Source organism: Pituophis catenifer, unplaced genomic scaffold, assembly GCF_029215685.1.
Source record: "Pituophis catenifer annectens isolate HBS135680 unplaced genomic scaffold, rPitCat1.0.hap2 SCAF_1, whole genome shotgun sequence".
Taxonomy (NCBI): Eukaryota; Metazoa; Chordata; class Lepidosauria; order Squamata; family Colubridae; genus Pituophis; species Pituophis catenifer.
In genome coordinates this window covers 200,222,142-200,239,664 of record NW_027256881.1, presented here as the reverse complement: position 1 = coordinate 200,239,664, position 17,523 = coordinate 200,222,142, and the positions used below count along the sequence as shown (strand labels likewise).

Here is a 17,523-nt window from a genome sequence, read left to right as displayed (position 1 = left end):
ACAAAGTTTGTTTATTCGTTTGTTATTAGATTTTTATCCCACCTTTATCACTTTATAAGTAACTCAAGGCAACAAACATACCTAATACTCTTTCCTCTTCCTATTTTTCTCACAACAACCCTATGAGGTTGCTTGGGCTGAGAGAGACTGATCCAAAGTCATCCCATTCCAACTCACCTCACATGATTGTTATTGTGGGGAAAGTATGAATCTGTGGGAAAGCTCTCAAAATCTATCCTTTTCCCATGACCGTGGTTTGATTTGTATTTTATGCAACTGCACCTTTTTCTGACTTGAACTGAATAAAATTTCAGTTTTGTTCTTGTTACTGGCTTTTATTAATTTTATTATTTTTGTCTGCTTTTTTAGAAACTGTTTTTATTGTTTTATCTGTGAATTACCTTCTTTGGGTTTGCGCTTTGTAAAACAACCTATTTTAGATAGATATAAATTACAAAATACAGGTAGTCCTCGATTTACAACAGTCCCATTTAGTGACTCTTCAAAGTCAGAACAGCACTTTAAAAAGTGATTTATGACCATTTTTCACACTGTATATCTTCATATCTTTCTGTTCTTGAAAACATTCTTTCTTCTATCTCATTCATAACTTGCTTTACGGTTGGTTATTTTTTAAAAAATTTGTCGCTTCCCTCATTTTGAGAATTTTATCCATGATCTATCTAAACACAATTTTCTTGTTTTTTCCGTTCACATTTCAACATATTATACAGGTATTATTTGACTTACAACCATTAGTTCAGTGACTGTTCCAAATTACAACGGCACTGAAAAGACTTATGACCATTTTTCACACAACTGTTGCAGCATCCCTGTGTCATATGATCAACTTTTGGATGCTTGACAACTGGCTCATATTTATGACAGGTTGCAGGACCTCGGGGTCACATAATCACTTTTTGTGATCTTCTGACAAACAACGTCAATGGCGAAGGCAGATTCACTTAACAACCGTGTTACTAATTTAACAACTGTGGTGATTCAGTTAACAGCTGTGGCAAGAAAGATTGTAAAATGGGGAAAAACTCACTTAACTATCTCACTTAGCAACATAAATTTTGGACTTAATTGTGGTTGTATGGCAAGGATGACCTGTGTTCTGTGTTTTTAGTCTTTTTAGCCTCAAGATTATATTTCTTCTTAAATTGTTTTTGTGAGAGCAGTAAGTGACATCACCCTCAGTTTGAAAACCTGCCATACTTTGTCAAGGAGCCCTACGGCTTACATTTATTATAACATGCTTTTGACATCAAGAAAATAGCTGGAATTGGGGGAGGGAAGTGTTCACACTTTGGATCTCAGCCAGGCAAACCTCAATTTATTTATGCTTAGTAACTGAGTAACTTCTTTTTACAGTTAAAAAAAGGTGCTTGAAAAAGTTCAAAGGGTTTGACAGTCATTCACACTAAGATTTGCACAAATGAGGCAATAGAGGCTTTCCCTTCCTACTGCAGGTTTATTTTTAACTAGCCTTGCACACACACACACACACACACACATTTCTCCCTCCTCCGCACCCACTTTCCAGCACCCTCTCCTAACTGTGGAATTCCCTGGGCTATTTTTGGAAATCTTGATAGAATTTACCTGCCAAAGATGCAATAAAGAACTTCTTTATGTAAGAGCAGCTGAAAATCTGATTCCTGAAATGTCCGATAGACACTTTTTTCCAGAACTACCCTTTGTGACCTTCGGAAAAGCCCTTAAAATAGGGGGTTTTTTTTCCAGCAAGCCTAGGGATCCCCTGGTAATGGGAAGGCCTGGGAGCTGGCTATATTATACAAGTAATCCTTGACTTACAACAGTTCATTTAAACAACCGTTCAAAGTTACGACGACACTGAATAAAGTGATTTATGATCATTTTTCACGCTTATAACCGTTGCGGTATCCCCATGGTCACATGATCAAAATTCAGCAGCTTGGCAACTGGTTCATATTTATGGGTTGCAGTGTCCTGGGATCACAAAAATCCCCTTTTGCAATCTTCTGACAAGCAAAGTCAACAGGGAAGCCAGATTCACTTAACAAGTGTGTCACTAATTTAACAACTGCGGTGATCCCCAGGCAAGAAAGGTCGTAAAATGGAGCAAAGCTCACTTAACAAATGTCTCACTTAGCCACAGAAATTTTGGGTTCAATTGTGGTCGTAAGTCGAGGACCACCTATCTTCCCTCTTATGATCTTGCTTTTGCATTGATTTTTATGGAATGTTTTAATCGCCGGTTTTATTGTATACCGCCCAGAGTCACTTGGGATGAGTGGCCATATAAATTTGACAACTAAATAAATAACATATAAATATACAAAAGTATGAAGGCTATTGCTTAACGCATTGTAAGCCGCCCTGAGTCTCCGGAGAAGGGCAGCATATAAATCAAATTTAAAAACAAACAAACAAACAAACAAAAAAAACCATAGTTGGATCCAGTGCATGTGCTAAAAACGGCAGGTGCTGAAACCAATCACGTATGAACCCCCAAATAAGTGTTGATGGGAGATCATTGGAAGATCTCAGCGAGCTCGAAATCATACATAAAACATGGGAGCATGAATCAGCCATATTTTTTTAGGGAGCAAACTTCATTTTGCACTCAGTCATAGCCATTCCCACATAAATAAATAAAAAGTGCTAAAACTGAATCTGTAAGAAAGGATTAAAATTTTCATCACGTTTAAACATTTAATGCAGGAGTGTCAAACTCGATTTCATTGAAGGCTGCATCAGGGTTGGGTTTGACCTCAGGGGGCCTCAGTGGGCGTGGCCAGCTCGTTGTCACCCGTGTTGGGGGCGCCTGTGGTGGCCCGAGTGGTTTGCTAGCAAAAACAGGCTCCCGAGTTCAGTTTCTGGCTGTGATGGCCTCCTGCAACCCTCTGCCAGTGAAAACGGAGCTCCCAACGGCTACGTATGGCCCTCCTGAGCTCCGTTTTTGCTGATAGAGGCACAGCAGACCGATCCTTCGCTGTTTCTAGGGCAGCCCCACAAGTTTTCTTTTCTTTTTGTTTAAAAACATTGAGCATCTTGTTAAAGAGATGATGATATGCAGAGGCACCTCGTTTTCAATGGATGAGGTAGAAGTGTAGTTTCACACTTGCAAAGGGGACTTTTCACTAGTCTATCAGCCATCCCCCCCCCCAAAAAAAGTTCCAGATTTTGTTCTTGCTGCAAAGCAAAGTTGTTGCCTCATCTGTGACAAATGTAAAGTATGCAATGACTTGGGAAGGAAATTTCGTAAAGATCTTCATCTCTATTTTGTCCGAATAGTTTTACAATAAACATTAATAGACTTCCATTTGCAGTGTCCCATTTTCAGACTGACTCTAGCTCCTTAACTTAATGAAGTGTTTCAGGGAAATTGAAAACTGGCCCACCTTTTTTTGGGGGGGGGTATATATTGGCAAGTGTGCTCAGTGATGGATTTGGGTTCCATTATCCAACTTTGCCAAGACAGAGAGTGTTTCTTTTCAATACTGTGCTTTTATGACCAAGTTTGCAAAGAGTGTTGCAAAACAAGACAGAACTTCTGGGATTTTGATAGCTGTGTGAAAGAGGTTACAGCTGATGTTGCTTCCATGACAGGGAATACCTGTTACATTTCCTGCTGAGGCACAAATATGAATGCTCCAGGAATTCCATTCACTTTTGTATCTAAGATTGGGGACATTATTGTGATCGTATGCTATATGTCACTACATGAATGTGTGAATCTCGCCCCTTCCACCAGGTTTTCTAATTTGCAAGAATTTCAAGCTGAACGTGTTTTAGTACAGGGGTCCCCAACCTCCAGTCCATAGATGCCAGAAACTGGGCCGCACAAACAAGTGAAGCCCCATCCGCGGGATGCAGGCAGCACAAGAAGCCCTCTGGCCCAGGGAAAAAATCTCTCCATAGAACTGGTCCCTAGTGCCCCAAAGGTTGGGGGTCACTGTTTTAGTACATACAAAGAGAATAGGCAGGGCTTGCAAAAAAATTTTTTTTTTCATATTCTCATGTTTCAAAACAATGCAGATTGACATTGTATATACCCAGAAGTCCACCTTTTACCCCATGACTGACCTTGCTGAGTTGGGGTGAAAATGCAACACTGTGTTCAAGGTTGCAATTCAGAGCAGAAGCATTGCAACAGTAGTTGTAAAATAATATAGAACGTCTGTGACATTGGACTGAATTATTTATGAAACTAATGGAATATGCTATTTGGAGATATAAATGAAATCTATGTATTGAAAACAAAAATCTATTTCCTGGAGTAGGAAAAGATTGTAGTGTAAGAAGTGTATGGCTTAGGAAAGTATTTTAGTTCACAAAGACCAGAGCTTTAGCTTCAATAAGATTAAGAAGTAATACGAGAGCTCTGTTTTCTTCACTACTTTTCCCTTAACAGGAAAAGATTATATTTCATTAGGACGATGTCTCGGGAAAGTATTTTGGGTTTCTTTAGAAAATGTCAGAGCTTTAGCTTCATTGAAAGGCTAAAAGTAACAGGACAACTTCTCCTTATTGATATTAATTTTCTAGAGAAGTAGTACTCTTCCTTATGCTGTCAGCATCTTTTGTTGATCGATTTTACTGATCAAATCACTTGAAACTACTTCACCTTGAAATCTAAACTAAGAGTTTTGGTATCTTAATTTTAACCTGATTAGTATGCAGCTGTGGTCAAATGGATTGAAGAAGAGAAGCTAGATTTTTTTTTCTGATTTGTAAAAAATATTACAGATTTGTGTGCATGATTTTGTCTCAATCTTGATCCCTGGTGTTGCCTGGCATAGTCCCTGTAGTTTCCTTGGCACAGTTTTTAGAAGTGGTTTGGCACTGCCTTCTTCCTAAGCTTGAGAAAGAATGATCATCCAGCTGTATTTTATGCTTAAGGCAGGACTGGAACTCACAGTCTTCTGATTTCTAGCTTGATGTTTAAGAGCTACAGCACTGGATCTCAGAAATAGATTAGTCATCTGGATAGCAGAAGTTATGAATGCTTTTGGAGAATGAAACCTTCACCAGAGCACAATTTGAAAAGCACTGTTGATGCATTGTTCTCTCTCGTTTAAAAAAAAAAATGATGTTCATTCTGGTTATGAAACTCTTCCTTGACAATAAAGATCTAATATGCATCTGAAACCTAAGTTTAAAAGTCCTGTAGCATTCCTGATTGATGGAAGAACAGACCGCAAAGCCAAAGGACTTAATTTCCTGAAGCTGTTTTAACTAGCTTCGTGCTTCTGGCTATGGTTGTTAAAATATATAGCTTCACATTACAAAGGCTGTTAGCGTGTTTTATGATCCTTTTAGTTCCTCCCTCTTCACTATTACATTTTTCTCATCATACCTGTACAACTGTCATACCTGAATTACATACATACGATTTATCATCTCACACCCCCAGTGTTGTTTTGCCACCCTGGGTGCATCAGGCAGAAGAGTCAAGCAGCTTTTGCAACTGCACTTCATATTTTTCATTATAGGCTAAATGCTGCTCATGTCTCTATGTGGATTTATGAGAGGCGTGGCTAGGCAGTGGTATAAAGAAAGTTTAAATGGAGATTCTTTAAAAGTAGGGGGCACTGTTTTAAAATTTATGCACATTACTTAATTAACTGCTTGTTAATTTTGTAAGGAAAGGAAGGAATACTCATTTGTAAGAGAAATCTGGAAATATTGTAGCCCTAATTAATTCATTTATTTCTGATATAATAATTGCACTGAATAACTTCTCTTTGCAGCCTAATGAGAACTTGTATGAGAATGCCAAAATCTGAAGCAATAGAAGATCTAAAAAAAAAATAAATGGTTTACTCATTCTCATGTAAAACCTAAAAAGATCCAGAGATTAAATTGGCAAAATTGCTTAACACCTTGTAAGCCGCCCTGAGTCTCCGGAGAAGGGTGGCATATAAATAAGTAAAAAATTAAAAAAAATCTTACAAGATTAAAGAAATTCTGAGATTTCTAATGATGAGGATGATTTATGCAGCCCTACCTTGAAAATGTTGCCAAATCAGAAACTTCCATATTTCAAGAATAAGCCTAAAAGAGCTGGATTTGAAGACAGACAAGAATAGAACAGAACAGAACAGAACAGAACAGAACAGAACAGAATTCTTTATTGGCCAAGTGTGATTAGACACACAAGGAATTTGTCTTTGGTGCATATGCTCTCAGTGTACATAAAAAGACAAGATACATTCATCAAGAATAATAAGGTACAATACTTAATGATAGTCATAGGGTACAAATAAGCAATAAAATCATACTAGGAAACAATATCAATATAAATCGTAAGGATATAAGCAACAAATAAGCAGTCATAAGTGGGAGGAGATGGGTGATAGGAACGATGATAAGACTAATAGTAATAGTAATGCAGCCATCATCCCTCTAACATAGTAACTTTATATGAAACATTGAGCATGGTGAAAATTTTATTAAGACACTAGGCAACTGTGACTCATTGGGCCATTCTTTCACAGATACTTGCTTACCTAAACGGAGAAGCAGAATGACTGCAGGCAGACAAAGGAATCAATGAGAGTAGGGACGAGTTCCAACTTCCTGCAAGCTTCCCCGTTGACAAGGCTTGTGGGAAGCTGGCAGAGAGCTTGGAAATTACTCCTCCTCCTCCTTGGCTGGCCTGCAAAACTGCCTGCCACTTTTCTGAGGGGAGGAGGGAAGAAAAGAAACTGTGGACCTGAAGATACAGATTACACCTCCTCCCCCCGACATGTCTCCGTTTCTCTTGATTCACTCGGTTAAGTCTGATGTTAGAATAGAGCAATTATTTCACCACTCTTTTAATCAGCTAACCTAACTAGCTAATTTGACTTGATACTATCAGTAATGGTAGATGGGAAAAATATTGGAGAACGGGCCATGGAAACTTTTAAGGAACGATCAGATAACACAGAGCTAGGGGTGGGCTGCTGGGGGTTCGCAGGGGTTCAGGAGAACCTCTAGCTAAGATTCTGTGCAGTTCGGAAAACTTCCAAATCCCACTCCTGTCTGGTCGTGCCCCCCCCACTCCGCCCCTCCCAGGAGTCCCCATGCGGCCCGTTTTGGATGCAGGTAAGCGCAGGGTGTGCACGGAGGCTTGAGGAGGGTGAAAAATGGGCCTTTCAGAAGTTCAAGAAGGCTGGAAATGGGGTGTTTCTGGCCTCCAGAGGGCCTCCGGAGCATGGGGAGGTTGTTTTCGTCCTCCTGGAGGCTCAAGGAAAGCCTCGGGAACCCGGGGAGGGCAAAACCTACTCCCCCCTCCCACCATGATGCAGGAGGCTGACTAGGCCACTCCCATCATGGCCACGCCCACCCAGCAACCATACAGAGACCCTCTTGCTAAAATTTTTGAGGCCCACCCCTGCACAGAGCGTATCCCCCAGCTGGATTGCAGGCAGGACAAGAGGCTCAGAAAGCTTGTCAGATTCTGTTTATGTAGCTTTACAATAAGGTAGAAAATAGACCATCTGGTTATGTTTTCTGTCTGATCCACCTAGGAAGGCTGACATACTTTGACTCATAAAAATGAACCTGACATGCCGAATTAAGCTGTATGCTGCTTTTAGGAGGCATAGTAAGATAGTTGCAGTTCTGGACAAGTGTTTAAAGAAGGTAACCAAGCAGAGAGCTTCATTTTGTCTGGCATTTTTCCTGTACCGTTTAGACATGCTTCCAGAGGCATCTGGAGCAAGCCACCGTTTCTGTGTCGTGATGTTACTTACAACACAAGTTCCACTTCTTAGGTGCTTAACAAGCATCTTTGTGTCACGAGTATCCCTTTTCCCTGAAAATAAGACATCCCCTGATAATAAGCCCAATCGGGCTTTTGAGTGCATGCACTAAAATAACCCCCCCCCGGAAAATAAGCCTTCCCCAAAAATATTTAAATGCATACGCAGCCGGTCCCCACCATTTCCTCTGGTTTCTTCCACGTGACCCAAAATAATAAGATCTCCCTGAAAATAAGGCCAAGCGCTTATTTCGGGGTTCAAAAAAATATAAGACAGGGTCTTATTTTCGGGGAAACATGGTACAAAAGGGGCAAGAGTTTGCGTTGCAGAATCAATCTCTCCATTGCACGCTTCCTGCCCTGTTCATTTTAGCCTAGCTAATGGATGGCAGCGTTAAGGGTTGAAGAGATGGATATGCAGGGCTTGATTAAAACTTGTCCTTTGTTTCTGTTCCAGCATCCTCGATTCTGAAGAGTGAGAAAAGGAAGAGGACAAAAAATGTTCATTTTAATTGTGTTACGGTATACTACTTCACCAGGAGGCAAGGCTTCACGAGCGTTCCCAGCCAAGGAGGCAGCACTTTGGGCATGTCCACTCGTCACAACAGTGTACGCCAATACACCCTTGGGGAGTTTGCCATGGAGCAAGAACGGCTTCATCGAGAGATGTTAAGAGAACATCTCAGGGAGGAAAAGCTGAACTCCTTAAAACTCAAGGTAAAAAAAAAGGGAGGGGGGAAGAATCCTTTTCCCCCGCCTCCGACATATGGACCCAAAACATTAACAGTGGGATTGGCGCTTGATATCCTTGGCAAGGTTGCAGTTCCACTTCTTAAAATGGCTGCAGTTCAATCGCTTCCAACAAGCTGGCATTGACCCTGTTTCTCTGTATTAACTCATCAGATTTTTTTTTAATAGACTTCCACCTGGGCTCTTTAAGATGATCGTTTTCTTCCTGCTATGCAGATACGATGACAATTCGTTCCACCCCATCAAAGTTCCAGCTTTGATCGGGATGCAAATATAGTTAAGCCAGCTGCTAGGTGTGGATTGTTCTGCACAAAAGAGATTTTGAACTGATATTCAGGAAGGTTTTCTCTTTGAATCATATGACAGGCTGCTGGGAAAATTGCAACAGCCAACTGTGCTTACTCTGTGTGATATCCAGTTGCACAAAACACTGAAACCCACATCTCTCAGTTTATACAGGAGCTTATTTTGATTCTCTGGAAAGTGATTCTCTATAGTGAACACACCTGCCAGGGATAGGTCTGATATTGTTCACCTGGATATGTATTGCTGTATGCAAGCTACTTGATACATTCCCCAACTCCCCTTTTTTAAAAAGGATATCCTATGCAAATAGCAACTAGGACTGTGTAAAATATTTAAAATAGGTATTTTGTAAAGTTCATTAACACAAAACATTTCTCTTTCAAGTATTAGAGCAGAGTTTCCTTTACGATGCTGATACAGCTGCTTCCAAACTGTCCTTTAGTACGGGATGCACAAAACTAGTTACTCTTGGATTATCAGCAAAGGGAGACAGCTGGGCAGAGGGACATCTTTCAAAGCAGCTATGCAAGCTTTGCAAAAAAAAAAGGACAACTGCAAAAAAGATGTGTTTTGCTCATGCTAAGGCAGGGCTATCAAACTCGTGGCCTGCGGGCCAGATGTGTCACGTGCTGGCCACGCCCACGCCCGATTTAGCAAAGGGAAAAAAAAGTCCCGATACGTCACGTGACGCCGTCTTGACAACGTGAGTTTGACACCCCTGTGCTAAGCGATTTTGCAGTGCATCTGTCTGAACATTTTCCCAATCCTAGAGGGTATTCCAGTAGCACCTACAAGGGATGGTCAAAATCAGCAAGATGGCACGTGGAGCTTCACAATGTAAGCCCTGAACCATGTGTATATGTACCTTCAAAAGGAGCAAGAGAAAACATAGTGGCATTCCCCAGAATAAAGTTGATGGGACACAGAAGTATGAAGAGCACCATAAAAATAAGGTTGATTATGTGTTATCCTAAACCAGTGCTTCTCAAACTTGGCAACTTTAAGATAAGTAGACTTCAATCCCCAGAATTCCCCAGCCATCATATTGGGCTGGGGAATTCTGGGAGTTGAAGTCCACATACCTTAAAAGTTGCCAGGTTTGAGAAATGTTGTCCTAAACCCTTCATTCGAAAAGACTACTGGGAGGAAAGTGCATGCTTTAAAACAGAGTACTCATTCAATCCAAATGGGATTTTATGCATGCACACAGCATTTTATACACTATATGCATACGTAACATAGGAACAGGATGTTACGCATATGTATTGTATGTATGTGCAATATGGCAAATAGTGTTTTGCACAAGCGCAGGAGCATACAGTCCACAGACAGATGTTATTCATTGCATCTGGGATCTGCTAAACAGAATTGTTGCACTGAGGATTTATTTTGGTTATCCAAGCTTGGTCTATGGTATAAGCTATTTATAAATGCTTCAAAACATCTTCAGTTGTTCAATTAATAATAAGAGCCATGAAAACAAAGAGATATTTAAAGACGGTGTGGTCCTCATAAATCAATTCCACACTCTTGCATAACAAAAGCTTATGCTACGTAGATGGTTTCCTTTGAACATTCTGTTCAGTGGAGCTATGACGCATCTTTTAATGTTACTACAGATGACTAATAATGGCACGGTGGAATCCGAGGAAGCGAACACTTTAACGCTGGAGGACATTTCTGATGATGATATAGATCTGGACAACACCGAAGTAGACGAATACTTCTTTCTACAACCTCTGCCGACAAAGAAACGAAGGGCGCTCCTGCGAGCCTCTGGAGTCAAGAAGATTGATGTGGAAGAAAAACATGAGCTGCGAGCCATCCGTCTTTCAAGAGAGGACTGTGGTTGCGATTGTCGAATCTTCTGTGACCCGGAAACTTGCACTTGCTGCCTTGCGGGCATAAAATGCCAGGTGAGAGGGCTTCACTTAAGGTATTCTTCACCAAAGGACAGTTCCAACTGTTTTGTTTTCAAAAAAAGGAAGGATATCCTGCCCATTCACACTCATCTAGGTGTTCTAAAGAGACACACTGCCCTATTACCTCAGCTACAGGAAGTTTCAGCTGTAGTTGAAACATAAGGAGACAAGTGAGTCATTTGTCCCTCCAGGTATTGCTGAAACATAGATCCCAACAATTGAAAGCGTAGCCAACATTGAGGGATCCAAAGAGTAATTCAGCATAATCTGGAGAAACATGGGATTCTGTGTGCAGTTATACATGGCAAAATACAATAAAGAAGATATAAAACAGATAGCCCAGGTTTTGGTTTTGGATCAGTCTCCCTAATAAAAGCTGTTTTCTTCAACCGGATGGTCTTCTGATATATTGGGTCTAAAACACTCAGAATTCCCATAAGTATAGTAATGTTCCATACAACTTAAGGGCAGCAGGTTACATAAGGTTAACTAAAGATGGTCTAAGTTGGACCTGGTAGGAACAAAGAGAGCCAGAAGGGGGGTCAAACTGGATTTTATTGAGGGCCACATCAGGGTTGTGTTTGACTTTGGGGGGATGGGTGGGTGTTCCCAGGGTGGAAGTGCCCAGCTCAACATCACTTGTGTGTCACGCTGGCCTGCAGCCCTCTGCCAGCAAAAATGGAGCTCAAGGGCCACATGTGCGCCCCCCCTGGACTTCGTTTTCATTGGCAGAAGGCTGCAGGAGGCCATCTCAGTCGAAAATGGAGCTCAGGGCCCACAGCCTCCCTGAGCTCCATTTTTGCTGGCAGAGGCACCGCAGGCCAGTCCTTTGCTGTTTCTGGGATGGCTCCGCGGGCCAGATCTAAGTACCCCATGGGCCGGATCCGGGCCCCAGGCCTTGAGTTTGACACCCCTGACTTAAAGGTTTAAAGCCCCATTTCTGTAAGCATTAGGGTTAGGGTTCTCCTGACATACATTTCAGCAGTGCGGCTTCCTGGATTATCAGCATGGCTGGAAAGTGCTGTGATCACATGGGCAGTCCAGGAAGTGCTGATGGAATATAAGCTTTCTGGAGAAGAGTTCCATTTTGTTTCCAGGTTTAAAAAAGGTTAAAGAGACTTTGACTGTCCATCTTATAAACATCATAATGGAAATAAAATCAGCTTCCTTCCCGCCTTTACATGAGGGCTAAAAAAGACAACCACTCATAATGAGATTTCATATGAGGCTATTGTATATACCGCTTCAAGATCTATTTGGGGTGAAGTATCCAAATTCCACCCCTATTAATCAAAGGGGAGAAAAGTGGAGATTAGCAAGTGGGATTCCCATTTCTCTAACTTCTGGAGTATAACTTCATCCCACTCATGAATGTATAATTTTTTGACAGTTAATTGAAATGCCCCACCAGCCTGAATATTTGAAAAAAGAACCTACTTCTGCAATTTAGCAGTCACCTGGATTAATCCTAAATGTTGGCATAACCGTTAGCCGTCATTAGAACAGCAGAATAAGGAGCGGGGGGAGGCGGTGATGCTAGAGCAGAACAAAGGGACGGGGTCCCATGGCACATTTGTCATTGCTTAACCAGAGCAAGCTGTCATTTGTCTCACAGCCACCTTGTCTTCAGTAACTGGATTCACCGTCCACAGGGAGCCATAATGTGGTTTTTGGCTCAGTGTGATATGTGCAAGCCATTCTCATTTATAAATCATAATTTCTAATGAAGTATGAAATATAGCTCCATTTAAAAAAAACAAACCAGGGCTTAGAGCAGTTTGCAAAGCCAGACGGATTTCCCTTTCCAACATCTCTTATCTGGATTTTTTTTTTTCTGCCAGAAAGAAATTTTGTAAAAGCAGGTAATTAATTTATCTCATATATCAATCCTCCGCGAGGCTTCTGGGGCAATTTTCTTTGATGAAGTTTCTTGTGTGGCTAAGAGTTTCTAGCATGTCAGGGTTTGATGGTGCCCAACCAAACAGCTAATCCATCATTTTTTTCCCCTAAGGTGGACCGTATGTCTTTCCCGTGTGGTTGCACTAAAGAAGGATGCAGCAATACAGCCGGCAGAATTGAATTTAATCCCATCAGGGTTCGGACTCACTTTTTGCACACTATAATGAAACTTGAATTGGAGAAAAACAGAGAGCAGCAGGTTCCTGTGCTGAACGGCTGCCACGCCGAGCTCAATGCTCACAGCAGTGCAATGGGTCCCACCTCCCACCCCCTGGAATTTTCAGTCCCGGAGAACTTTGAATTAGAGACTGAACCCCGGGCTGCGGTGATGCATTTACAGTCGGCAGATGACTTGGATTGCGCTGGAGAGGAAGAAGAGGAAGAGGAGGAGGAGGAAGAGGAGGAAGATGCAAGTAGCTTTTGTAGTGGAGTTACAGATTCCAGCACACAGAGTTTAGCGCCCAGCGAAACAGATGAAGAAGATGAGGAAGAGGACGATGAGGAGGACGACGACGAGGAGGAGGAAGAGGAGGAGGAGGAGGAAGAAGAAAAACTAGATGAATGTCTGGAAGGCTTGGGTGTTCATGCTGATGCAGGTCAAGCCCTCCCTTCTGTCCTCTGCTATTCAGACAGCACTGCCATGCATGAAAACCAGCCAAAGGCACTTTCCTACTACCCGAGCTCCACATCCTTGTATTACCAAATAGAGAATCACGGCCCTGGCACTCCTAACCAGATTCGAGAGACTTACTCTGAAAGAGAGACTGTTAAGAACGGGAATCTTTCTCTGGTGCCTTATAACCCAACTTCGGAACAGTTTGTGGACTACACGCGGCCCTCAGAGGAAAATTACGGCAGCTCCCTGTATCCCTCTTCAAACCCGTCTGTCATCGTTTGCTGCTCTTCGTCTGAAAGCGATAACGTTGTTCCATGTAGCAGTTTATACGCTGAACATCGGCCAAGGCATTCCCAAGTGGATTTTCCTTCATACTTGAAAAGTCCTTCACAAGATGGATTTGTATCTACTTTGAATGGTGGCGCTCACCTCCCAGAGCGTCCCACCGAGAATTCACTCGGCCTTTCAGAAAAGAGCAGACTACACGAAGAGTGTATCAAATCTCCCGTCATGGAAACAGTACCTGTTTAAATTTATTTTAGGACCGAATCGCTCTAGATTTCAAATGCATTCTATTTTAATTGGATTTCCCTGGAAGCGTTCTTATTTTCTTTTTCCTCTCAGCAGTGGAGGTAAGGGGGAAGACCGTGGTTAATGTTTTGATTTTCTTTTTCACTGTTGTTTATCAGTAAAGCTCTCTTGGTTGTGGCCATTGCACAAAAACAGTTTGTGTAAAAAAGTAAACTTTTATAAAAAATAGAATGGTCCTTTGATAGAAAATACCCAGATTTTAAAATAATCCACACATGCATATAGTATGAAAACGGCCCACGTGTTGATTTATGCTGGGCTCTCTAACTTACAACTTTTTATTTTATTGTCGGGCTTGTGCAAGATAATAAAAACGTTACTTTGGGTTCTTTATATTTAGGGTATTAAAATATCGCTCCTATTTGAGGGTGATGACTTTTTAAATATAAATGTGACTGCAAACAAAAAAAAAAAACCTGAATTATTCAGTAATGTATTTGTTTATTTATTGTAGCTTAGTACTCATAACTTGATAAAAATGAACCGCTTGCTCTTTGGAGCAGAACAGCACAATGAGATTTCATTAGGCAAATTGCCTTTGTGAGGGTAGTACATTTGATCACGAACCCTGTTCTCTGATCTGCACTAGGGACTAATTCATATTTGTAATGTAGGAATGTAGGAGGACATACCACTTAGTCATTTTGGTGACGCTGGTGTGGAGTTTGTGTTGCAATTGCTGCCCTGTCCCCATCTCAAGGAGAGGACAATATATACGATTTTTCTAAATTGCAGCTAATGGCAGCTACATTTCTAAAAATGTATAACGTAGGACAATCCTTAGCTTTTCAAGGGTCGAGAGAAGCAGTGTTAGCATTATAAGGAAATTGGGTTGTGTTTTTTATTCAATTGTCTCTCTCCATTGTTTTCATAAAGATGAATGCAGAATATTAAATAGGGACAATATCCAACCAGACTTCTTCAGATCTTGCTGTCATCCCCCCCCCACACACACACACAAAATCACTGGCCATTTTTCCTTCAATCAGCATACTTTTCCTTAATGGCAACCTTCACATTTGTGAAGAATTTTGCTTGTCAGAAAATGGTGGCGCTACCACAGGCTGGCTTGGGCCCTCTATTAAATAATTCAATTCAAATCTTTATTGAGATTGGTTGAGCTCCAACCAAATAAGAGCTCCAAAATAAGAGCATTGCTGCAGTCTTTCATGGTTATTTCTTCATGTAAAATCGGAATGCTATATTTTTATTTATTAAAATTATCATCCCGATGTATAAAGTGCTCAGAGTGATCTTCACAATAGTTTAAGAAATAATCCAGAGTGAATGACTGAACCAAGGTTATCTCTATCTTGGAGCTCTGTGACCAATATGGGATTCAATATGGGTTTTCCGTGGGGTGTCTTCTCATCTCCTTCAGGCTCTAGAGCTCAGAGGCATTCTGTCTCTCCGCTAGCCCTGTAAGCGTTTCCTCTCCCCTGCATACAATAATAGTGTGTGAAGAGTCACATGGGAACATGGAAGCACAGCCCTAATGGAAACGATCCAGAGATATCAAAAGGGAATTCCTTCAGTGGAATGTCACATTCCACTGCTTTTGGTGGCACTTCCTTGCAATTAAGTTTTAATGGGCTGTGTGCTTTGTGTTCACAGCTTTTGTGTAAGTATCTTTTTGTTCTTAAACGAATATACTTTGGTGTAGCAGCTATGAGTAAATCTTAAAGACACCACAGACTATTGGTTCTCAAATGTTGCATCTATTTCTTTTTTTTTAAATAATCCATGGATAAACCATGCAAGAATTTTCAGAACTTTACTCTGAATTTCTTTAGCCAAATGAAGTAATTAGGAAAAGAATGGCATTGTGCTGTTTGTGTAGAAATTCCATGAGCTCTGAAAAAAAAAAAAGAGGTTACTCAGAATCTGTAGGGATGGAGTTTCTCATTTGAGTGTGATATGCCTCACAATAATCTCTAAATAGGAAAGGATTTAAGGTTGAGTGGAATCAGTAGACATATTTCAGTCATTGTTCTCTCTTGTTTTAGCAAAAGCATTGAGGTTTGAAGTGTGTATTCTTCCAGAGCTTTTCTATCACTAGGGTATGCAATTCACAAGTGTTTCTTCATTGTAGTAAATGAGGGAACATTGTAGGCATGGCAACTGTGGAGCTATTAGAGCTCAAGTGTTCCCGCCACCCTACCCCATTAGGCTTTACAGATTAACAGAGTTGGAAGGGACCTTGTAGGTCATCTAGTCCAACCCCCTGCCCAAGCAGGAGACCTTACACAATTTCTGACAGATGGCAGTCCTGTCTCTTCTTGAAAGCTTCCTGTGATGAAGCTCCCACAACGTCTGAAGGCAAGCTGTTCCATTGGTTGATTGCTCTAACTCTTAGAAAATTTTTCCTTATTTCCAGGTTGAACCTCTCCTTGTTCAGTTTCCATCCATTATTCCTTGTCTGACTTTCAGGTGCTTTGGAAAACAGCTTGACCCCCTCCTCTCTGTGGCAGCTCCTCAAATATTGGAACACTGCTATCATGTCTCCCCTGGTCCTTCTCTTCACTAGACTAGCCATGCCCAGTTTCTGCAACTGTTCTTCATATGTTTTAGCTTCCAGTCATCCTTGTTGCTCTTCTCTGCACTCTTTCTAGAGTCTCAACATCTTTTTTATAGTGTGGTGACCAAAACGATGCAGTATTCTAGGTGTGGTCTTACTAAAGCTTTATAGAGTGGCATTTGTACCTCACTTGATCTTGATTGTATCCCTCTGTTAATGCAGTTTAGGATTGCATTGGCTTTTTTGGCTGCCGCTGCACACTGTTGGCTCATATTTAACTGGTTGTCCACTAAATCTCCAAGATTCCTCCCACAGTTACTGCTATTAAGCCTGGTTTCACCCAGTCTATATGTGTACTGCTGGTTTTTCTTGCCTAAGTGTAAGGTTTTACTTTTCTCTACATTGAATTTCATTTTGTTAGATATTCTCTGAATTGGTTGTCCTAAATAGATCCAAATGATAAATATCCACTTGTGATTCTTTTCTAGATTTCAAGAACAATATTTATGAATGTAACCTGGATCACAAAAGTCTACCTTCAAGTTATTCAAAACTGAAAAAACTAGTTACTCTTGTACATGTCCATTCTTTAAAGTTGGCAAAGTATGAAGTTTTAACTGTAGATTTGTCTTCTGAAAACGGGGGTTTCAAGTACAGCATTCCATCTCCTCTTTGGATAATTTTGTTCAAAAAAAAAAAAACTGTGAAGGAAGTGCCTTTGCATGCTTAGCTCAAGAAGATCCCAACCATATCAAAATATATTTTTATCTCACTGCAGTCTTCAGTCAGACTTTACCATTGATCTCAGCAGAAGCATCCACAGCTTTATTTCTAGAAGTTTCTCACTTCTAGGGATGTTCCTGGTAGCAGCAGCCACCAATGCCAAGCGTGCCAGCTGATTCTTTATTTTCCTTGTAGCAAACATGCTACATCCAAATTACTTCGATGGGGAGGGGGAGAAGTTAATCCTTGGTGGGTCTTAACTCTTCTATTTCCTCACTTACTACAAAAATTAGGCTTTATTCCATATTCCTGGCATGTGCTTACTGCAGGTGATCTTTGGGCTTGAATGTTGATTCTTACCTTCTGTATTTTACTTTCTTGATCGAATCTTTTCTCA

General features: G+C 41.0%; 1 protein-coding gene across 1 annotated transcript in view; it reads left to right on the top strand.

Moving 5' to 3' along the window:
• Positions 1-13,825, top strand: part of CSRNP3 (cysteine and serine rich nuclear protein 3) — a 41,171-nt gene extending 27,346 nt beyond the window's left edge. Inside the window, exons 3-5 of the mRNA XM_070956937.1 lie at positions 8,199-8,458; positions 10,417-10,713; positions 12,731-13,825. Of these exons, the coding sequence (XP_070813038.1) occupies positions 8,199-8,458; positions 10,417-10,713; positions 12,731-13,825 (1,652 nt within the window). The remainder of the gene's footprint in view (positions 1-8,198; positions 8,459-10,416; positions 10,714-12,730) is intronic.
• The last annotated feature ends 3,698 nt before the right edge of the window (positions 13,826-17,523 follow it).